Source organism: Thamnophis sirtalis, unplaced genomic scaffold, assembly GCF_051295495.1.
Source record: "Thamnophis sirtalis isolate CommonGarterSnake01/CBP01778 unplaced genomic scaffold, rThaSir2_p1.2 scaffold_5, whole genome shotgun sequence".
NCBI lineage: Eukaryota > Metazoa > Chordata > Lepidosauria > Squamata > Natricidae > Thamnophis > Thamnophis sirtalis.
The window spans coordinates 58,530,767-58,554,218 of NW_028261385.1; the positions used below are offsets into that span (position 1 = coordinate 58,530,767).

Here is a 23,452-nt window from a genome sequence, read left to right on the forward strand (position 1 = left end):
GTGTGCAACTCAGGTGTCTCCTGGTTTCACAGCTCCTGCTCAGAGAGCTGGAAACTGTGGCCAGAAGAGCCTTTGAACAAATATATCTTGTAAATAATTGGTACCCTTTCCTAAATCAGGAGGCACTTACACTGTCACTCATCCTTTAGCCAACTCCCGATGGAACTATTGCAATGCCATTCTAGGTAGGGTTGCCTTTGAAGAGTATTTATAACCTGGTCTGTAATGCAGACACATGGGGAGTAGCAGGTTCACTGCAAATACCCATGTGACATTATGATTGCATGAGCTGCACTAATTCCCAGAAACCTTATGGGTACAGTTCCAGGTGCAGCTTTTCACCTTCAAAGCCCTACAAACATAAGCTAGGTTATTTGAAGAACTGTCTATCCCTGATGGTTTCTACCAATCCACTAGCTCTGGCAAGGTGGATATATTGTGGGCGCCCTTGGTGAAATAGCATCACCTGGCCAGATCTTGTAAATATGCTGCCAGATACTGGATGTTGATAGAAGTGGCATGTTGTGGTTGCTTAAGTGGGTGCAAATTTTATTGGGACTTCAGTGTTTTTGTTTGTTTGTTTCAAATGTACCTTTGTTCTACTTATATTTTATTTGTTGTTTTGTCCTTCCGGTAGATAGGTAGTTGTTTAACTAACAAATAACAAAATAAATAATTATCCAAGCAGAAATGGAAGCCCTTTCAGAGGATGCATTCAAGTGGAGGCTAGACAGCTATTTGCTGAGAATATCTCAATTTGGATTCCTGTATGTAACAGCGGGACTGAATCCCATGACCTAAATGGTTCATCCCAGTTCTATTATTCTGCTGCTCTAAAGCAAATATAAGATTATTGCAAAAAAGTATGATTTCCTGTTCAAGAAATATGAAATGACATATATGATGGGTAAGATGACCCAGAATTCAGACACAATTGTGTGGAATTTCCGATATCAGATAGTATACATTATTTGGGCTACAGATTTATCCCCAGGATTTCATGTAATTGAATTTATATTATAATCCCTTCTAATTTATTCTCAAGTGCACATTTACTGACAAATACATCTCTAATGCTTCCATGTCATCACTGTTATCTTGGTACATGAAGGGCCACTCGGCATTGATGTTACTATATTACCTTTCTCTTCATAAATCATTTCTGCTGTATGACAGCCATTTGCGATTTCCAAATGTTTTGGAGGCTGCTTGACTATCTTAATTGAATATTCTAATTTATTGCTAATACAGCTATATATATAGATAGATAGATAACATGTAAGAATATATATGTTGCTAGATTAGATAGCTCAGCTTAGCTCAAGAACCTGTTTTCAACAACTGACATAAGATGTTTGTGTAACACTTACATACTAAATGAATGCAAAATCTCTCTATATTCAATATTCCCAACAGACTGTTATAGCATTTTCCATATTAATTATATATGCCATGAATTTTTTAAATATATGAATGGAATAAGTATAGCTCCATATCTGTTCTTAAAATGCATTGAGGCATTTTAAGGAGCAAAGCCTTGGAGTTTAAGACATTATTTAATGCCTTAGAATTTTTTAAATCATAAGAATAAAATTAAACAGCTTCAGATTATTATATTATTATTATATTATTATATTATTATTTAAGATTTCAGGATATACCTTTAAAAGGAGAACATGTATGTGTAAATTAGAAATTAGGGCACATTTATGGTTTCAGATTCATCAAATTCTTCATTTTATAGCAATCCCAGGCTTTAGAATACAAGCGACTAGAAATATGACTAAGTTTGAAATTAGGTTACATTCATTATTTGGTAAGGAGGAAGACAAAATTTGAAACATTTTAAACATTTTATTTGAAGATAGGACAAACTTCTTGAATGGGTTAAAAGCAATGTAGGAATCCAAGAAAAAGTTTCCTTACTTACAATTTTGTGATTTTTAATTGTCATAAAGAACCACTACACTCATCTCAAATAAAATTAGTAAAAATTTAGTGAAAGTTATTTTATGCCAAGGAAATTAATATGATAAATTCTGATAAAAACCCCACTTATCGTTATTTGTTTGTATCTCAGTTGGTGCACAATCTACAACCCCAGAATTTCATGTAATAAGCCTTGTGAACATTGCTATACTCCAAACCTTGCTGCCAAATCAAAACTAAAGGGGAATTGATCACATTAGCTATTAAAGGGAAATTATCAAGTTAACTATTAAATGTTGTTTCTGTCCTTCCCATCCATGAGTTGAAGCCAGAAAGATAGCCCATACTTTATATCAATATCGGAAATTTGCTTATATATGTATTACTTGGATTAGCTACTGAGTTATATCATATCCTTATATTTTTGCTGGAGGTGTAAAGAAAACAGGAGGAGGTAGAAGTATTAGATATGTTCATCACTTTGAATAATTTATAAAAATAATAAAAGCAGGATAAAGAAATATACTAAAAAACCCTAAAATAAATTATTCCCAGTTACCAAATGTTTGTGTTCCTTTTGCACCAGATCTGGAACAAATATAAAAGTATACCACCAACATAGGCATGGTTGAAGTCTGAAATAGGAAATGTACAGCCAGTTTGGTCTAGTGCAGTGATGGCTAACCTTTTTGTCATCACATGCTGAAAGCGCTTGCCCATGCCTGCACCAATAATACAATTTGTGTGTGATAGCCCTGCCCCCCCCCACATGCATGTGCAACCCCCCTGTGCTCCATTGCACCCCACCCCCATTTTTTGCTTCCAGGTTGGTGCAGGAGGCCTTTCAGGCCCAAAACAGGGTGCGAGGGGTGACCCCGCCACCCCATTTGGGGCCTGGAAAGCCTCCAGCACCAACTTGAAAGCCAAAACAGGGCACAGGGGCGCTGCACGAAGTCTGAAAATGCAATGTGAGTGCCCCCTGTGCATGCGCTCTGCCCTCTTTGCATGCACATGTGTGTGCCCCACATGAGCCTCGTCCCCTTCACATGCACGGCAGAGACACGAAGATCAGCTGGACAGCGGGAGGGGAAGCATGCACAGTGAGCTGGGTCAGGGCGACGGCTGGTATGCCTGTAGAGGGCTCTGTGTGCCACCTTTGGCATGTGTGCCATTGGTTCACCATCACAAGGTATCAGGCTAGAAAGCAAAAAAATCATGAGTTTTATGTCCTGTCTTGGCCCTGAAAGTCAGCTGAGTGATCTTTGTCCAGTCCAGGGGTAGTCAACCTTTTTATACCTACCACCCATTTTTGTATCTCTGTTAGTAGTACAATTTTCTAACCACCTACCGGTTCCACATTAATGGTGATTTATAAAGTAGGGCAGTAACTTTTCTTTATAAAAGTTATAAAGCAGAGTTACAGCAAACCCCTACCGCCCACCATGAAAGTTGGAATGCCCACTAGTGGGCAGTAGAGACCAGGTTGACTACCACTGGTCCAATCATTCTCTCAGCTCAATTCACCTCAGAGGGTTGTTTTTCGGAAAATAGGAGGAAGGTGTTTTAGATATGTTTGCTGTCTTGAGTTATTTCTAAAAATAATAAAGGCAGGATATAAATAAATAAATGTATTGAGCACAGTTAACAGAGATGTAGTTCTGATTCTATTGACTGGTTTCATCAAGCAGCATTGCTCATCTATTTCCACTAGAACAGTAGAATTGTTGATGGGTGTTTCTACCCATCTGCACTTCCCAAGGCCCTCACCATTACCATCCCTTATAATGCTCATTACGGCCTGACTTGTGGGAAGAACAAACCCCAGTATCCAGCAGTGGATTCTACCTAATAATCTTGTTTTCACAAGAACAAAAAAGGCTGCCAAGCACAATGGTGAAATGCTGCAATTTCCCTTTAATTGGTGACAGGATGGGAGAGATAACCAATGGATTTAAACAATCTGGTAGAACTGTGGCAATGTACTTGTGTATTTGGCTCCAGCAGTGCACACAAGTGCCAAGGAGAAGTTGCTTCATTGCATTTCAGTGCCAATACAGGAAATATTTTCCCTTTGCTTGCACCACTAGGAAAATGAAAACTACCTGACTGGCTCAGATTAATCTGTGTCTTAGCTATGGTTGGGAAGACCCAGGATTTAAGAGCCTAAGTTGGCATCTCCAATTCTACCAAACTTACAGCCATCCAACTGACACATACCATACATGAAATATGTTAATTTGGAATTCTTCTAGTTAATTTTCAGTAGCGGGCAATTTTATCATCTCAGAGTGCAACAAAGTTATGTGGAATGTTTGGATCCAGAAAAGTAATTTGTCACTGGGTTCTAACTTTAATAATTGGGCTTAAATTTGATTTTGTAAGCCATCTTAAAAAAGGGAACGGCATGATTCTCTCTGCTTGACATTATTCCACATCACTATCTACACCACCTTTCCATTTTCTCGGTTCGCTACATGCACTGGAGGTACCGTAATCCACAGCAGCCGGGCACAGCTGGCATGGCCCCTGTTGAGGAGGGGAACGGGCACGAGTCTAGCCTCCCAAGAGACCGCCCTCTCTTCTAAACCTCCTCTTCAGACGCGCCACGGCGAAGGCTTTGGACACGAGCCGCAGCTCCCAGCGGCAACGTCTCATTGCCGTCCCGGTCCGCTGCCTCTACAGCCCAAGGTGCCCGCCCGTCTGCGCACCAGTGGGAGCGAGGCTCGCGCTCTCTTGCCCACCACACGGCTTGCTTCCCAATTCAAGAGGGGAGCAGCGACCTCTCCCCTTCCGCGTCCACACCTGGCGGTGCCTCGCCCGTCCCAGGACAGGTTCCTATGGTGAGAAGGAGGAGCAGAAGCCGCGATTGGGGGCCGCCGGCGCCTCCCGTCTGGCCAGGCGGCGGCGGCGACGACGACAGGAGGAGGAGGAGCTGCGTCGGCGGAGCGGAACTGGAGCGGCTGCCCGCGAACATGGCGGCGGCGGCAGAGCAGCAGCTTTCGGAAGCCTCTGCCGTCGTCGCCCCTCTCCCGCTCAGCGGCGGCGGTGGCGGCGGCTCTGGGTCTGTGCCGGTGCCGGTGCTCTTTTGCTTCTCGGTCTTCGCCAGGCCTTCGACGGTGCCACACGGCTCCGGCTACGAGATGCTAATTCAGAAGTTCTTGAGCCTTTACGGCGACCAGCTCGACATGCACCGCAAGTTTGTGGTGCAGCTCTTCTCCGAGGAGTGGAGCCAATACATCGACCTGCCCAAGGGCTTCCTGGTGAATGAGCGGTGCAAACTGCGCCTCGTGCCCCTGCAGATACAGGTGGGTGACGGTGAAAAAGAGCAAGGACGCGCGCGCGTGTATGTGGGAATGCAAGAACAGCGCCGCCTGGATCATTGAAGCGAAGGCCCTCTTGGCATCCGGCGTCCAGTGTGAGCCTTCCACACCCACGTGGCGCTGGGGGAAAAGGTGAAATCCGCTGGGCGACAGTGAAATGGTCATAGCCAGCCTCCGCACCTTCTGCAAGTCAGTTTTGGTTCCCTTAACAAAATGGCTACATATGTTAGATTGCACCAACACCCTGAACTATTAAATAGTCAATCAATTTGTCCTAGTGTATAGAACAAGGCTTCCACCTTGGCTTCTAACATTGGTTGTGTATCCTGAGAATGGGAACAATCTGTAATATATGCATGTTGTGTGAAGACGTGTGACGTGTGAAGTAAAACATGGTTTTGGTCTTGGGTATTTTAAAACCAAGTTTTTCCCGCTTGTAACCCAGGTTTAAATTTGTCCACACATTGGTTATTCAATGTGTTATTCAACATATTGGTTAAATCCAATTCATTGGCTGCCAGCACTAAAAGAATGACAAATGTTTATAATGATTCAGAGAGCTCATTCCCGCTGTGTGTGTGAGAGAGATCAACAATAACAGTTGTAAGAGGCCTTGGAGGTGTTCTAATAGAACCCTCTAACTTTTACATAGAATATAACCTCTGTAGCAAAGGGTCCACTTCTTGCTAGTTTATTGCTGAGGCAGACTAAAGCCTGGTGAAGCTGATCCAGCAAAAAAAAGTAATGTTTTCTATGCTGAATAACCATTCTGTGCTGGGTGAAGAGGATGGTGGAGGTCAGTGATCTGCTGCAGGACCAAGCAATGGTTTTGTATGCTATCGTGGGCATTTCTTGGTTGGCTGTGGGAATGATCAGAAACTTGTCTTGCAGTCCGTTCAATGGGACGATTTAAGCTCGCTGTTCCCACTCTCCATATCCTAGCATTACCTCCCGCTCCAGGAATTTTCAGCCTCCTTTGCTTTGCGACCTCATTTTCATCTCAATTTCCTCCTTTCTCTCTTGGCACACACCACCATCCCCAGAACAGATTCTTTGTCTTTACTGCTCCTCTTTCCTTAGTTGCATCTTCCCTCAACCCTTGTCCTCAGTGCTTTCAGGAGAACTCCATCACTTATCTCCAATAACAGCAGCTGCAGTTAACCCTTGGAAACTTCTGCACTGGATTAGGCAGTGCTGTGCTCCCTAGCCAGTGTGGAGGTAAAGGGAGTGGAGTAGGCAGAGGAGAAGATATGTGCGTGATCCAGGATGAGAGTGAGGCAGGCAGCAGAGAAGAATCCCACTCTCTGCTTAAGAAACCTAATCACCACTATGTTAAGGTTGGCATCTCTACTGACTCCTTGTTGGGAATATTCAGAAAGTGGAACATTGTGTTTAATAATCAGTTAACTTCCTTCAGCTTTAATGGTAGCTGGAAAATACCAATAGACAAAATTGGATAAAGCTTGAGTATTCCCAGATCACACTTTAGTGACAATTATAAATGGTGGAGAGAATGATAGTTTGCCATAGAAGGTGATCTTAGCTGAAGTATCTTGTGAATAGCATTTCATAACTCTGAACATCCAGATTAAACCACATGAATTGGTCCCACTGATTTTATTGGGCTTGTTTCTTAGTTCTGCTATTGATCTCAGTTGATTACAGGAGGCTACTGGAAAGCCTTTAAAGAAATTGTCAGTCTTATTAGCCTAAAACTGTTCTGCCGGGTAGTCATAATCCAGCAATCTTGGTTTCTGGTTGTTGTCATTAACTGAATCTCTAAAGTTGTTAGGCAGGCAACTTCCTGCCAGCTTCCCACAACCAAATCAGTGGGGAAGCTGACAAAAAGTTACAAGTCTCAGGCCCTCAGGCAGGTAGGTGGCTGCTGGGGAAGGATCAAGGGTGTGTGGGAAGGGTATATGAAAGGCATGGCATGAGGGTGTGCGAGGGTGCAAGAGAAGGTTGCAGGAACTGAGTATGTCTAGTTTAATCGAAAGAAGGACTAGGCGAGACATGATAGCAGTGTTCCAATATCTCAGGGGTTGCCACAAAGAAGAGGGAGTCAAACTATTCTCCAAGGAACCTGAGGGTAGAACAAGAAGCAATGGGTGGAAACTAATCAAGGAGAGAAGCAACTTAGAACTGAGGAGAAATTTCCTGACAGTTAGAACAATTAATCAGTGGAGCAGCTTGCCTCCAGAAGTTGTGAATGCCCCAACACTGGAAGTCTTTAAGAAGAGGTTGGATAGCCATTTGTCTGAAACGGTATAGGGTTTCCTGCCTAGGCAGGAGGTTGGACTGGAAGACCTCCAAGGTCCCTTCCAACTCTGCTGTTGTGTTGTATTGTATTGTAAGGTGCAATGAGGTGCATAACAGGCACTATGGGGGCTAGGGATGATGCACGAGAGTCAGCAATATAGGTTGTGGAGGGTGCACGGGTGTGAAAGTGGCTGGTATGGCACAAGTGCGGAGAGCGTGGGGTGGTGCACTGATTGGGGAGACTTACCCCAGCAACTTGCAACCTTCCCTGCTAGCTTCCGCACTGACTTTTTGGGGAAGCTGTCAGGGACATTTGCAAATGACAACAATGTGATTAAAGGTCGCTTGACAACAGTGGTGGGTTGCAGACTGTATGCCGTGGTACAGGCATACTGGTGCCTGCCGGGAGCACCAGGTACCATTCTGATACGGTGCTCCAGAGGCCCGCCTGCCTGCCCTCCTTACCTGTATTTGAGCTCCTTTGCGCTTCCGCGCATGGAGTGTACAGTACCTGCATGATGCTCCGCCAAGCAGCTGGAGCATTGCAGGAGGTAAGGCTGCATGTGTGCGCTGCACATGTGTGCGCTGCGCATGTGTGCACGCATGCTGCACGCATTTATGTGGTGGACACCGGGCCCCGTTCACCGTACTGGTTGCAACGGGATCCGGAACCCACCACTGCTTGACAACCAGTCATAAGTATGAAGCTAAGCACCCAGATTGCGATCACCTGACCTTGGGGTTCTGGGATGGCTGGAACTTATAGAATAAATCACAACCATTTGCATAGCACCATTGTAACTTGGAATGATCACTGACTGAATGTTCATAGGTTGAATTATGTGGCGCAAAATGTATGAACCAAAAGAAACATTTGTAACACTGAGTATTTTAGCCGTTCTAAAAAGTAAATATAGGTAGCTTCAGATTCTCATTATCAGAGTATAAAAATAAATGACTATTACATCTTCATCAATTAATATACATTGACCTTGAAGCACCCAAACATCTTTATAACCTTTATAATGTTATGCTGTTACTAGGTTCCATTTTAAATCAGGAAGAGGGCCTTCTCAGCTGCTGTCCCAGCATTGTGGAACATCTTGCCCTGGGAGGTGAGGAAAGCCCCCAATCTTTTGGCCTTCTGCAAAGGGGTCAAAACCTGACTGTGTAACCTTGTGTGGGGGACACAGAGGCCCACACAACCATATGAACCCCGCTCCCCCGCCTGCATTAACAGCTGTCTAATACAACTCCATCTTGGAATTCCTCACCTTCTGAAATTTTTAGAATGTTTTTTTATAATTTTAAAACTTTTAAGCCTAAATTATTCTGATTTTAATGTTTGATTTTATTGTTGGTATTATACATTGCCCAGAGCCCTTGTCCAACAGAAATGGATAGTTAGTTAGTTAGTTTAGTTAGTTAGTTAGTTAGTTAGTTACTAGGTAACTAACTGAGTAAAATAAATTTTGCAGCAAGTTAAGTATATCTATGCAATAACGTATGTTGTTCTTTTAGAGCTCTAATGCTGCTGATTATTGAAATAAGATCAACAGAGAATAGTCGATATGGCAAACTGGGAAGTATTTGCTCTAAACCTCCTATGCAGGATTTAGAGTTCCCCTTGCTTTTACCCAAGAGAAGTGTCTCAATTTATCCCAGTTGCAATGTCCATTTCATATCTTATTATTCCATTCTTGCAAATCTCTATAAAATGGAGTAAAGGAGAGAAGAGATGGCATTGGACTGCAGTTAGACATCTTCAGTCTGAGTAAAACTTTCCTCATGGTGTATAGAGCATGAGCAAGGACATTCTGTGTTATATTTTAGAATTTAAAAGCCACTTTCCTCACTAGTAACATCAGTTAACATTATTCAACCATTATTGTGGTTGAATAATAGTATTGAACCGTCATTGTTCAATATAATATTCAATAGCTGTATCAGCAGTATTTAGTCATTGTTATACTGTATCAGATAGGCTTGACATAGCCATCATGCCCTTTAAGTGAGACTATATAACGTTATAAAACACGAGAGTTTCCAGTTGAAATTTGTAACACTAGTACTCTGTGCTGGGGATTGACCCTCAGACCTCCTGTGCAAAAAATGGGTCGCTTTCTCTTTTAAGCCCTTGGAATTTATTGTTAAAGCATTCATTTTTTCAGTCAACTCGTTGACTTCTGATAAAATGTGACAGTGGTATTGGTACTAGATTGATGTAGATGCATTTTCAATATCTACATTTTATGAGATATCAGTCATAAAAATAATCCTATATTGTTTTGATGTTATATTGTATATAACAATGGTTTTACATTAAAAACAAGTCCATGTATATTTCAAAAAAGATCCAAGAATTTATCATTTTAAGATTGAAGTCTTAAGCAGGACATCTTGTATTCCTGCATTTGGTGAAAAAGTGCTAGGGTACACTCTGAATGAATATTTAATACCTCTGAAAGAAGTTTCATTTGACTGGATATATTTTTTTAAACTCAGGGATATGCAATCTTTTTTTGGATCAAGGACTAGATTTAGCTTCAATGTTTATGCAAAAAAAAAAGAGCAAACAAGAAGCAGCATTGGAACAGGAGGAGAGAGAGGATTAAATGAAGGATTAAAATTAAATTTAATTTTAAAGAGTCCCTTTCTCTACTTAAAAGGGGGTGCATAATATTGAAGCTGGCTTTACCAGAGATTGGACTCCAAATAGCTAGATCTGGAACAACATTTAATCTTAATTTAATTATTTTGAATATTGTTAACTACATTGCAGTTAATAAATAAATTAAATGAAGTCAATAAAGCCATATCTTTTGTTCCTTGAAATACAACAATTCAGCAGCAGCTTTTAGAGGAACTCTGAGAATATTGCAGATTATGTGAGTTAAACAGGGAAAGCGTTCTTTTTCAATCCCTCTTTTTTTTCTTCCATGAGCTAAATTACACTATATAGCATTTTCAGATTTTGTAATAGAAGTCTGCCTTTAGATATCTGCTTTTTATAATAGCCGCATGCTTACATTCAGCGTTGCATAAATAAGTATTCGGTATTGTTTTAAAATGAACTTCTTAATTTGCAGTAACTTGAAAGGCATACACAATATCTGTATGACGTGTTTCCCTTTGATTTTGTTTGTTTGCTTGTTGCAGATACACTATATGTTTAATTATAGTTTGTGAAATAATGATTTAATTAATAACACAAGTTAAATTAGTACTGTTAGCAATTATAATATTTCCAGTTTTTAAGAATTTAACTAGGGAAAAGTACCAAAATATGTTAGAATAGTGTCTGGTTCACTGAACTCAAAGAACATCTTCAAGTTCTAGTGACTACTTATATATAGTGAAATCAGTTGTGATGTTGACCAGATCCTAAAATAGAAAAACAAACCAGACATAAAACAGTAGAGTTTCCTTTATGTATTTATGCATATGAAACATCAATACTTCAATTCTGCTTGTTCTTTCTTCAGAAGTTAAACTTAGCATAGTTCTCTTAATGTGTTCTCAAACAAAAATCCATCTGAGTTGAATCAGGTCTACTCTGAAGTATGTTAGCTTAGAATTGCAACCTAAATGTTCTAATTAGCTCACACATTTTTAGGAATGCTTTTTTTGAAATTAATAGAATATATTCCAAGGTAATATGAACAGATTTTCAGTCTGCTCAGCTATCACAGAACTTAGTTATCATAAAGGTCACTTTTATAATTGCTTGCCAGAACAGATAGGCAGGTCATAAATCAATTCATATATTCAAGTGGGAATAAAGCTTGTGAATTATTCCAAGGAGAAAAATAGTGATCAGGAAATCAGAAAAATGTATCAAGACAAACGGTGATAATGATAATGATTTTCACATGCATATAATCACTGTTACATAGGAAAAATAATGACCCCCACCCCCCCACCCCCCGGCAACAGCTTCTCATGCTATGTGAGATGCTTCTCTGGAGGATCCCTGAATTTGTTTGAGATAAGGAAAAATATGTTCCTCTGTGCATATTCATTTGTCAGATTTCTATTTCCCAACTTAAGTGTAGAGTTGTACCTGAATCATTGCGGTCCTAGTTCAGCAGCTCAATCACACTATATCACAAAGGTTCACTTCTAGTGCTTTGGATCTAGCATTTCACTGAACACTTTAGTGATGAAAAAAACAAGATAACTACACCTCAGCAGTCACATTTGAACGAGAAAAAAAATGAATTGCTAAACTTAGAAAAGTAAGCTTTGCTTTCAAGTGCCTTAGCAACACATATAATATATGAAAGCATATTTTTATTATTTAATTTTCATGTAGTATCATCATATTTAGCTCCCCATAGTTATTTGTTTGAAGTATTTTTTTAAAAAAAATCCAGATCAATAAATAAAATATTGGTTTAAACCACAAAGTGCTGGATTCGTCTGATAAAGCATTCATACATTTCAAAGATAATGATAAAGATACTAAAACTATATATACTATCTTTACATACTTGAAAGACGTTTAGATTTCTCTTTTAAAACAATAGCCTTCCTTACTAAAGCAGCTTGATTTTAAAAGAGAATTAGAAAATATTAACCTGGGAATATGTGATTCTAAGATAGGGTTAAATATTCTATGGAACAAAAATAGTATGGATTTGGGTTTCTGCCCATTTAAAATATATCTGTTTAAATAGTGGAATCCTGAGTATATCTACTTGAATGTAAGATAATTGAGAACAGTGAGACACTTTTTAAGTAAAATGGGATGGCAACCATAATCATTATTATCCCCTTCTTTCTTTATATCAGATAACAACATTGGGCAATCTCACACCATCCAGCACTGTGTTTTTCTGTTGTGATATGCAAGAAAGATTCAGACCTGCTATCAAGTATTTTGGAGATATTATCAGCGTAAGCCAACGATTGGTATGTATATTTGGTTTGTTGAAGGTCAGGTACTATTTTAATTGTACTATTATTAATATTTTATTATTTAAATAAACTTTCATTTTTCTGTTTTTTAAAAATCTTTTCAGCTTCAAGGTGCACGGATTTTAGGAATCCCAATCATTGTAACTGAACAGTATCCTAAAGGTCTTGGAAGCACCGTTCAAGAAATTGACTTAACTGGAGCTAAACTTGTTTTACCCAAAACAAAGTTTTCTATGGTCTTGCCTGAAGTTGAGGCTGCTATAGCAGAAATACCTGGAATCCGCAGCATTGTTTTATTTGGAGTAGAAGTATGTATTTGTAGTTTTCCTAGAGCAGCATTGCTATTGAAACAAAGGTAAAATATCATTTGTAAATATAATAATTGCTGATATGATTTACTTTTATTCTTCTTCAAGACTCATGTATGCATTCAGCAGACAGCACTAGAATTAATTGGCAGAGGTTTGGAAGTTCATATTGTGGCTGATGCAACCTCTTCAAGAAGTATGATGGACAGAATGTTTGCTCTGGAGGTAATTTTATTATATAATTATGTGAGTTTGGCTTCAGTAATGGTTAGATTGTAACAATTATAAGTATTACATTCCTGTAGTTTAAAATATTTCTGTGGCACAGAAAAGGAAATATATTTTTCTATTTCTTAAAAAAGTGTACAGTACATGTATATGACTGTATATTACTTCCCTACCATTGTTAGCATCCATATAGCCTCTATTTTACTGATTTCTTTGTCAGCAGTAGCTAAAAATCAAAAATATAAGGTGGAAAAGAGAATACATTCAAAGAAAACCTGAGGTAGCATAGAAAGATTTAGTTTACTAAATGGCTTACTAAAATAAAAGTTTATGACAAAGATTTCAGCTACCCTTTCTGCTTTGAGAGAGAAATCAATTTCACAAAAGATAAGCAAAATCAATTTTAAATGCATCTTGATTTAGGGACAGGTGAAAAAACATTATATTAATATCAGGCTGACAATGGAGCAAAATCCCTAAGGAAATTGATTCTTAAAGTATTGTAAAAGGAAACAGCATATAGAAATTTGCCAGAACAGGATGATTGGATTAGGTAACACGCTTTTTTCAGTTATTCCTTAAATGATATGACGCACTACTCTATTTCTGATTTTTATATACAGTACAGTAATACATGATGAGCAGAAGAATCCTAGCATTTGAGACACAGAACTCTTGACACTCGTGGGGTCCTCTTATACCAATAAAATAATAGAAGAAATTATTTTAAGCCTCTTAAACTATTTTTCTTTTATTTAATTAGAGAAAATAATGATGGTAGTTAACAAATCTAAAGGTACAGCATTATTTTGGGATATATGCATAGATTTATGTTTTGTGGAAGAAGAATTTATTAAGCTAGTGTATAAGTAATTTTTTTGGTTTGATTTTTGAACCTCGGCAAGAACTGTCTAGCTTGTGCAAAGTCAATAATTGCATCTATATTTTATTTATTTATTAAATTGACATGCTGTCCATTTCTCTACCAAATGACTGGGCAGTATCCAAACAACACTTGTCCCCATTAAATTCAGTGGGGCAGATTAGTCAAGGTTTTAGGTAATATAAAATGTTTGCTTATTACTTAAGAATTTTTACTACAATGTAATTTGCAGTATCTTCTGAAAGCAAAGAATGATATCTTTTCTATATAGATATTGACTATTATGAAAAGCAGTTCTGTTATTCTGATTTTTTAAATAAAATATTGAATGTATATCCAACATTTCTTGTTACCCCAAAATCCAAGGCAGTTTAGAACAATTATAAAATATCAAAAATAAAACACAATACAATTACTAGAATTAATATTCTGCTAAGATCTTTGAAAGAAACTCCAAGCTCTTCCTGTCTTTTTATTATATGAAAATCATCAAAGCATGTTTCCTTTATGGGACGGATTTCTCAGAATAAAGACACAAAGGTGAATATAACATAAGAGGTATCCCAAGCTTCATTTATTTCATCAAGGTCATAAAGAACTGTCTTTTAACAATTATGTGAGTAATTTATGGTGTTTTAATGTGCAAATCAATGCATCTATTCTACATTTAACTGTTTAAATATATTCATTGTGAAAAGCAAAATGGACAAAGAAATGGGAAAGTGTAGGAATGGTATAACTGAAATATATTACTATCCAGACACCCATACAATTATGTGAAGGAAGAGGAAAAAAATGACAATTGGATAATAAAAACCATGCCTGGAAGCTATTTATTTATCAGTTTATATATAATTGCTATTTATTATCTTTGTATTATTAATCTAAAATGTGATTTCAGTGAAGTGGAACTATTTTCAAAGTTGTTTTTCTGTTTTAAGATAAATTATAATGCACTGTTATTAGGAAATTGTAAAATCTGTGGGTTTATTGTTCAAATATTTTTCAGCAAATAATTGGCTTTATTTGTTTTGGTTTTTTCCAGCGCCTTGCTCGCACTGGGATTATTGTTACCACTAGTGAAGCCGTATTGTTGCAGCTGATAGCTGACAAAGATCATCCCAAATTCAAAGAAATCCAGAACCTCATTAAAGCAAGTGCTCCAGAGTCAGGACTTCTTTCTAAAGTATAAATACTCTTAAAAGAATTCGACAAAGGAAAATGAATACATAAATACACACTATCACATGGAGATGTATAATCTCTCCTACACGCCTATCAATTGATGTATTTTGCCTGCCTTAGCAGAATTTGTTATATTATGCTTTCCAGGTGCTGGTATATTCTATAGTTGTAGCTCTTTGAGTCTTGGAGCACCGTAGGGTCATTTTCTGTTCATAATAAAGTTTAAAATAGAGGTACATGTTTGTCAGTATTGTACCCACTGATTGTAATTTAACTCCTCAAAAGGAACCCCCGTATTTTTGTGAAACCTTTTTGACTGAATAAATAAATGTACTGTGGAATTGTATTACTATTTGTATAATTAATGCAGTGACCTAGATAAACGTGTTAATTATGTTTTAACATTCTATGAATGGAACAATATTTTAAATGAAACGGGATACAGAGAAGATGCTTAATCATTAGAGAAGGCAATAATATAAATGCATAATTATTTGTGATATAGCTAGGGTCGTTCTTAATTATTCAGGACTTTATTAAATGCTGTTGCAAAATCATTTATTGAAAGTTTTTAACTAGAAAATTCTAAAATGTTCACTTCCAAATCCCAAGCAATTCTGTCAACTTGTTAATAGGAATATAAGAGAGATTGATGAGACTGAAGTAGGAAATTTTATTTTACTTTTAAATATTCAAAACAAGATGCTCAAGCTTCTCATTTCCAAATGTTGAAATAACTTCTTTCTGGATGTGTTCAGGGATTTATTTTTAATCCCTGAATGTATAGATTTAATGAACTCCATCTGGTTTCTGCATTAATTCTGGTAAATTAAAGATGTAGTAAAACCTGCATCAGTTTTATGCTGCATTTTGAAATACAGATGCTGAATACTGTTTAAAAAAAAGCCTGATTTAATAGAGTGTACTGTTTTTGATGTACTGTTTTATAGCTAGAAATAAATTTGAGTAATCCTGTTCTTGTTACAGCTAATTCATTTGTCTTATAAATGATTCAAAGTGTTCTAACATTTATATGAAAAATGCATGTGGCTTTATATGAAATGTATTTTGCAATATTGAAAACAATTATAATGCAGATTTTTAAACAAAAACAGTTCATAGTTGGAAACTTTTGAAACATCTCTTAGCGCCCCAGAGTCTACCACAAATGTTGGCTCTAAAAAGATGCATGTAATATAAAGTTTGTTCTTTGATTTTGCTTATAAAGAACTTGTCTCATCAGTAAATTTCTCTTTATCTTGAAAAATTCAGTCCACTGACCCAGAGATAGCATATAATTTAAAACATACTTTATTTTAAAGAAAACAAAAAGCTGTCAAAAATTAAAATGAGCACAACATGATACTTAGACAAAAGATAAATATTTTGAAGAATCACAAATATTATCAAGCAGAGTAAGGAATAAATGAGCAGCTGTACATAACTTATAAATGTATTCCAATATATTGGACCACGATAAATGGATGTGCAGTCAAAAACTCTTATTGCCTGCCTCAATTCAATCACTGGGATTTTAAGAACCTTATTTACTGTTGAGTGTGCACAGGTGATATCCACAATGTTTTTCCATTTTTTTCTGATGTGAACTCCTTTACAAAACTGCAAGTAGTTTCTCAGTTTCAGAATTGATTTACCATGCAACATGAATAGTTTATCATTGAGAAGGAAAAGGTCCTTTCACATAGTTACAGTTACTATATATATAATGAAACTCCTGGTTTCTTCAACAGAGATGTCCAGTGATCATTTCTGATCATCTCTGTTGTCCTAAGGTAAAGGTAAAGGTTCCTCTAGCACATCTGTGCTAGTTGTTTCTGACTCTAGGGGGCAGTGCTCATCTCTGTTTCAAAGCTGAAGAGCCAGTGCTGTTCGAAGACGTTCTCTGGTCATGTGGCTGGCATGACTAAATGCTGAAGGCACATGGAACACTTACCTTCCCACCAAACGTGGTTCCTATTTTTCTACTTGCATTTCTACATGCTTTCGAACTGCTAGGTTGGCCGAAGCTGGGACAAATAACGGGAGCTCACTCCATTATGTGGTGCTAGGGATTCGAACTGCTGTCCTTTCTAATTGACAAGCTCAGCGTCTTGGTCACTGAGCCACTGCGTCTCCCATTTCATGACCTCCTGGTACTTAATAGTTCCATGTGGTATGGAGGCAGGTGACATTTTGTGCTATTTGCATATAAATCATTTAGTTTCCTGTGGAATAAAACCTACCCCTTTTATTAAGACACTCATTTTTCAGAGCTGTGTTCCTTAGGCTAGATAAGGCATAGATTGTTGCTTCAGAAGTATCAACTAGAATCTCCCCTTTACTATCCATTCCACTTCTCCAATGAGAGAGATTGAGAAGATGATTGTTAAGACCAAGTAGATAGTGATAAAATAGATACGTGTTTCTTCCCGTCTAGAAAAAAGTTTTCTTCTGTTGTCACAGTGCTTCTGGAGGAGTCTCTCTGCCCAGAGTTTCTAAGCCTAGTGCTTTAAAGATATTGTGCTCTGTGTTCCCCTTGGAAAATCCCGAAACCCCGAGATTGAGGGCATCTCGCTTCTAATTGTATATTAGAGAGAGGAAGAATAATTTGGATCATTGAGTTTGGGGAGGTTAAATGCATAAAGAAAAAAGGAAAGGGAATGTAAAACACTTTGAGAAGGAATGGATTCAATTCGATTCATGTAGTTCCTGGAGAAGATGCTAGCCTTGCAGCTCTAAACATATGAAGAATCATCCTCGTGTTTCCCTAATTCTAGCACAAACACGACAAAAGTAACCATTTTTATACGATAGGTCATGGCATTGTCGACCAAGGAGCTGGGTCTGACCAGCTCCTATTAGTCATTTTAGGCTATTGTTCCATCCTCTCAGGTTGTTGGCTACTTCCCTCCATGACTGCTTTGTTTGGACTGCAGGAGAGGGGCATGGGATGAAATCACGTTTCCAAGTTTAGTCCCTGGTGCAATAAATAAAGGTATACAGAGGGAGAGAAAAAAAAAATAACATGAATTTTGAAATTTGCACTAGCTAGTAAACATTTGCATCTGTTCTAGGATGAGCAGTGTTTGTGGGAGCCAATGCAATTCCACACCCAAGTTATTGTGTTTTTATTCGGGTAAGCAAGCTGCAGTTTCTGGCAATCCATCTGTCCAAAGCAAGGCAAAATAAACCTAACTGGATTTTAAAGTCCCGTGATTTTGATACAGAAATACATAGGGCCTGCTGGAATCTGCAGCTTTTACAGGTAAACTCACTGAGGCTAAAAAGAAGACAGTGTATTTCCAAGCAGATGGAACAAGGTGGATGTTTCGCTGTTAGGCTTGGATCTCTATCCTTTGCATTCTAGGAAAACAAAATGCAGGTGATAGAACCCCCACAATCATCAACAAGGGAACTTGTGGCCTAAGGGCGAAGAGGAAGGCTTGAATTTAGAACTAATAGTTTACCAGCATCTGGCCTGCTCCAGTCTATGGGATAATGTACATCACTTTAGACCATCACTTCAAATGTGCTTAGAAAAAATAGATTGGCTTTATCTGAAAATTACTTTTCTTCAAGATAAGTGTTAGGAAGTGAGTCTCATGTACAAATTATAATTTCTAGAGAAATCTTTTGCCTTGATGACCTCTTTTGAGACATTGAGAGCACATTTTGGTGCTGTGTGTGTGTGTGAGAGAGAGAATTACATAAAGCTGTAGAATTTTCTGAAGAATCTTGTTTATCATAATATTCTCTATGCATTGCAGTAAAAAAAAAATTGGTTTCCTCCACAGGCAGGCAATGGCTATCGGTATAGAATATATCAGTATAGAACATATCAAAAGTTCTGTTACAGAGCTTTTGTTATTGTTGTTATTTTGCAAATTGGGAATATTTCATTTGCATTCATGAGACTTCTTAAATCATAGGAGACTGTTAATATATATTTCACTTAGAATCTTAGATCACTTCCACAACCAGACAATGTGTTTCAGCAAACTTTTTACTGAAATTCATCTGGCGATATTCCAGCCTCCATATGCAAGCACCTGTTGAGAAGACTTTGTGGTTAAAAAATGTAGCTAAACGGTACTTTGTGCTATAAAGCTTGCACATGACTGGGCCAGGGGAACAGGAGGTCACTTTTTAATGTAATAATCAAACCACATGAAAGATGTGTTCTCAGTCATATGCAAGACTAAATTTTACAGTCTGACTAAAAGATTTTTTATGAACTCTCAGGAACATCTCATGCACTGAGAGTCAATACAGATGAGAAGAGCAGAGATCAAACAAATATTTCTTGTTTCGTTAAAATACCTCAAGTTAAAAAGGGATGGCGATAGTCAAACTAAGTAAAGTGTTGTTGTAAATAGAATTCACAAAAATATATCAAGATTTTGCAAAATGTGCACCTTTCCACTGGAATATAGAGAAAATGCATATTAGACTATTATCCAGGGGAGAGAAAGGGGGGGTGGAAACGTCCTAAAAAGCTGAAATTATAAAAATCATCTGTAGGTTTTTTGACAATGGATCACCTTCTGTACTTCTATCTTTTTTTTTTATAAAATATTTTATTCAATTTTCAATTTTCACATTCCATTTGCAATCATTTATACACAGGGTATTTACTATAAGAAAAGAAGAAAAAAAAAGAAAAAAGGAATAAAACGAACAGATAAAAAGGAAACACAACTCATCATTCACAACCCCACCTAACCCTTGCATCCTCCATACACCCCATCTACCCCCTCCAACTTTCCTTTCTCCCTCTAACACTCCCCTCCTACTTCCCTTTCCCCTCAAACCTTCCTTCTCCCCTTACTCCCCAGACACCCTCCTTACATTCCCCTTACTCCTTACATTCCCCTTACTCCTTCCTTACTCCTCCCTCTTCCTTCCCTCTACCTCCCTCCTTGGTGTATGCCTTTATTCGAGTGTTGCTTGATCTAATAAAAGTAAAATGAACCAAGGAAAAAAAAAGATAATAATAATAATAATAAAAAAAGGAACCACCGTATATAAATACATTCTTGTTCTTATTAAGACTATGTTAACCCCCCCCACCCCACCCCCCACAATCCCCATCCCTAATCCTCCCGGCTTCCCAGGGCCCACACCTGGCACTACCTTCTATCTAAAATATCTTGTATACATATGGATTAAAAAATAAAAGTAATATATAAAAAAGAAAAAAAAAAAGAAACCACTCTTTGTGTTGATCTCAGCCCCCCATCTTTATCTATGCTTAAATAGTATAAATCATTCTATCTATATTTTATTCTCGTCTCTTACTTCTTTGCTATTTACCCCGATCTTCTGTAGACTCTCCCGTTCCCTTCCTAAACCTCATGATCCCTTCCAATAAGATTTAAGCAGCGTAGTTCCTGCCATATATTCAAATATAACTTTACAGACAAGTAATCAAACTTTCCCTTCTAGTAAAATTTAAACAACGTAAATGATCTTTCTTTACCCCTTTTTCAAACCGTAATTCAAAATAATCTAACCAAATTTCCCCTTCTTAGTAAAGTTAAGCAGCATAGATCAGATATTACTTTACACAGGAATCAATTTCTATCTTAAGATAATTCCAACCGACTTCCCCTTCTAATAGAATTTAAATAACTTAGTTCATTCCACATGCATTTTACCCTCATCCCCCACTTGTCTGATATTTACCACTATCAAATTTATACTAACATTTGTTTAAAATATAGCTCAGAGCGATTTGTAGCATGAATCATTCCACATATTCCAATAATACTTTCAGCAAGAGTCAGTTAACCTTCTATTTTAAGGTAGTCCCTTCTAACAAAGTTTAAACAACATAAATCATTCCGCATTCTTTTTACAGTTATCTTAAGATAATCCCAAGCGGCTTCCTGTTCTAATAAGCTTTAAACAACGTAAATTTTGCCCTCTTCCCTTGCTTGTCTGGTATTTACCACAAATAACGTAGTTCATTCCACATGCATTTTACCCTCATCTCTTGCTTGTCTAATATTTACCACTATCAAATTTATACTAGCGTTAATTTAAAAAGTAACTCAGAACTATAACAACCAACTTTCCCTTCAAATAAAAGTTAAATAGCATGGATCATTTTCAAATAATACTTTCAGCAAGAGTCAGTTAACCTTCTATTTTAAAATAGTCCCATCTAACAAAGTTTAAACAACATAAATCATTCCGCATTCTTTTAACCACTATCAAATTTATGCTAACGTTACTTTAGAATCTAGCTCAAAGTAGTTTCACCCAGCTTTCCCTTCTGATAAAAATTAGTCCACTTTTTCTACCGGAGAGAGGTCTCAAACCCCCATTCAGTCCTCAACTTTAGGAAGTCTTTTGAAGTATCTAAATTCTCGATCTGCGTTCTTCTGTTTCTCCGAGGGAGGAGGGGCTGCCCCCTCCATCTTGCAGCCGCATGGCCAGCCGTTTGCTTTCTCCTTCCGCTTGTCTCTCCTCTCTTCCAAGCGCGTCAGGAAGTCCCGCCTTCAGAATCCTACAATAGAAATCTTGAGCCTCCGAAACAGAGTTAAGACGAAATCTTTGATTCTCAAATGTAACCGTGATGCCGGCAGGGGCCTCCCATCTGTATCGAATCTGTTGACTCCTAAGCTCTTTAGTTAAAAAGGCGTAGTCCCTTCTTGCTCTCAACATCTGGAAAGGAATATCTTTGAAGACAATCAGGTCCTGGTCATCAACTCGGAGACTGTTATTATGAAAATTTTGCACAATCGCGTTTCTAGATTCTTTTGTAGAGAAATGTATAATTATGTCCCTCGGGAGCTGTCGCTGTTCCGCTATCAATGAGTTCTGGCGATAGATTTTCCGAATCTGCCAATCAAAGTTAAGTCCCGGGCTTCCCAGCGCATGGCTGAAGGCTTCAGCAAAGGTCTGTTTTAAATTCTCTTGCTCCTTTTCACGGAATCCTCTGACTCTAATTGCAAATGCCTTCCTATTAAAATTTAGCATCATAAGCTGTTCTTCGTTATTTCTAATTTTTTCTTGTAAAATTTGAATATTGGTAGTCAAATTAAAATTAGCCTTCTCCAGACTTTCCAATTTGTTTTCTATTTCAGCAGAGTAATCTGACAGGGCAGACACAGCTGCAAAAGTATTCGCCTTCATTTGATTAACTTTAGATTTTAAATCATCATATAATTCCAATACAAATTCCCTGATTTCTTTCTTAAAAGCGTTAAGCATTTTAAGGAGATATTCCTGTGTTAAAAGTTCCCCAGCAGAAGGCATAGGAGACAAAGGCTGTGTTTCCAATGAAAATTCTTTAAATTCTTTTGTAGCAAGACGCTTCTTTGATTTGGGTGGCATAATAAATAAGCAAGTAAGCAGAGTTTCGCTCCCCTCTATTTCCAAAGGAGAAAAATTTATTTTGTTAAGGAGCAGTCTGCAGGAAGATAACACCGGCTAAGTATATCAATCATCCACGGAGAGAAATCGCCATTTTGAGGTCTATTTAGACAAAGAAGTCTCTAAGACGAATGGTGCTGGTATTTACGATAGTACTGAAAACATAAATCTCACAGGGGTGGGACCCGCCCGTATCAATTCTAGCTTGAAAAAAACTTTGTCTTGTCCTGGGGGGGGCTAGCCTGTCTGGGGCTGCCAAAAAAAAAAAGGCAGCTGAGAAGAAATGGCTGGAGATAAGAGCTCCGCTTCGGCCGGAACTAATCTCTTTCCACAGCCAAAAAAGAAAAAAGGCTGTGGTTTACGATTAGATCCTAACCTACGGGGCTATCCTCCCTGCCCCTTTCTTAGCCAAAAAGGGGTGCTATCTATGATCTTATTTAGATATACAGACCAGATCTCTGAGGAGCTCGGTGGAGCCCTCCTCGGCAACAGGCCACGCCCCCCGGAAACATGTACTTCTATCTTGATAGATAGCATTAGTGTAATATGTAGGTTCGAACAACGAAAAACAATTGATCTTTGCTGGTATTTAGGACCCTGCATTCTGTTTCCTTTTGTAGTGTAGTACTAGTAATACTGTATCAACTGCTATTATATTTCAGTTTATATATCAATGACAGATAATTACATAGAACCAGTTTTTAAGTACAATGACTCAAGAAGTAGGCAATGCAAATTACACAAACTTGCAAGGTTGCAATAAAAAAGAGGAATATAATGAAATGAGAAAGGACACAAAAAGAAAAGAAATCAAAATTGGCTGGAAATGATTTCATAAAAATTAGCGAGTTTTCATTTACATTCAGGCACATGATGAGAATTGGCTGTAAAAGTGTCTACAATCTAAGATCAATGCCTCAGACCAGGGGTTGTCAACCATAAACACTCAAAGAGGCACAAAGGTCCCAACTGAAAGCCCCCCGGTTAATTCTGGTGCCAACCGGAAGTTTGGTTCCTCCACCATAGAGTCTCCTCCTAGC

General features: G+C 38.0%; 1 protein-coding gene across 3 annotated transcripts; it reads left to right on the forward strand.

Annotated features, from left to right (window-relative positions):
* Positions 1–4,228: 4,228 nt before the first annotated feature.
* Positions 4,229–16,007, forward strand: ISOC1 (isochorismatase domain containing 1). 3 transcript variants are annotated; one of them, XR_015696698.1, is made up of 6 exons: positions 4,229–5,234; positions 12,303–12,422; positions 12,533–12,736; positions 12,845–12,961; positions 14,343–14,463; positions 14,893–15,096. XR_015696698.1 is itself a non-coding variant. In XM_014062040.2 (6 exons), exons 1-6 carry the CDS (start codon positions 4,767–4,769, stop codon positions 15,037–15,039), a joined length of 1,101 nt encoding a protein of 366 aa, XP_013917515.2. In that variant the 5' UTR covers positions 4,248–4,766; the 3' UTR covers positions 15,040–16,007. The 3 variants fall into 3 exon arrangements, 2 of the variants coding, with proteins under 2 accessions (XP_013917515.2, XP_013917516.2); XM_014062040.2 differs by having other exon boundaries at positions 4,248–5,234; positions 14,343–14,387; positions 14,893–16,007; XM_014062041.2 differs by lacking the exon at positions 14,343–14,463 and having other exon boundaries at positions 4,385–5,234; positions 14,893–16,007.
* Positions 16,008–23,452: the final 7,445 nt, after the last annotated feature.

Coding starts and splice junctions, on each gene's coding strand:
- ISOC1 (XM_014062040.2), top strand. CDS start 4,767: ATGGTGAGAAGGAGGAGCAGAAGCCGCGATTGGGGGCCGCCGGCGCCT. Junction 5,235..12,302: donor TCGTGCCCCTGCAGATACAG/GTGGGTGACGGT, acceptor TCTTTATATCAG/ATAACAACATTGGGCAATCT. Junction 12,423..12,532: donor TCAGCGTAAGCCAACGATTG/GTATGTATATTT, acceptor AAATCTTTTCAG/CTTCAAGGTGCACGGATTTT.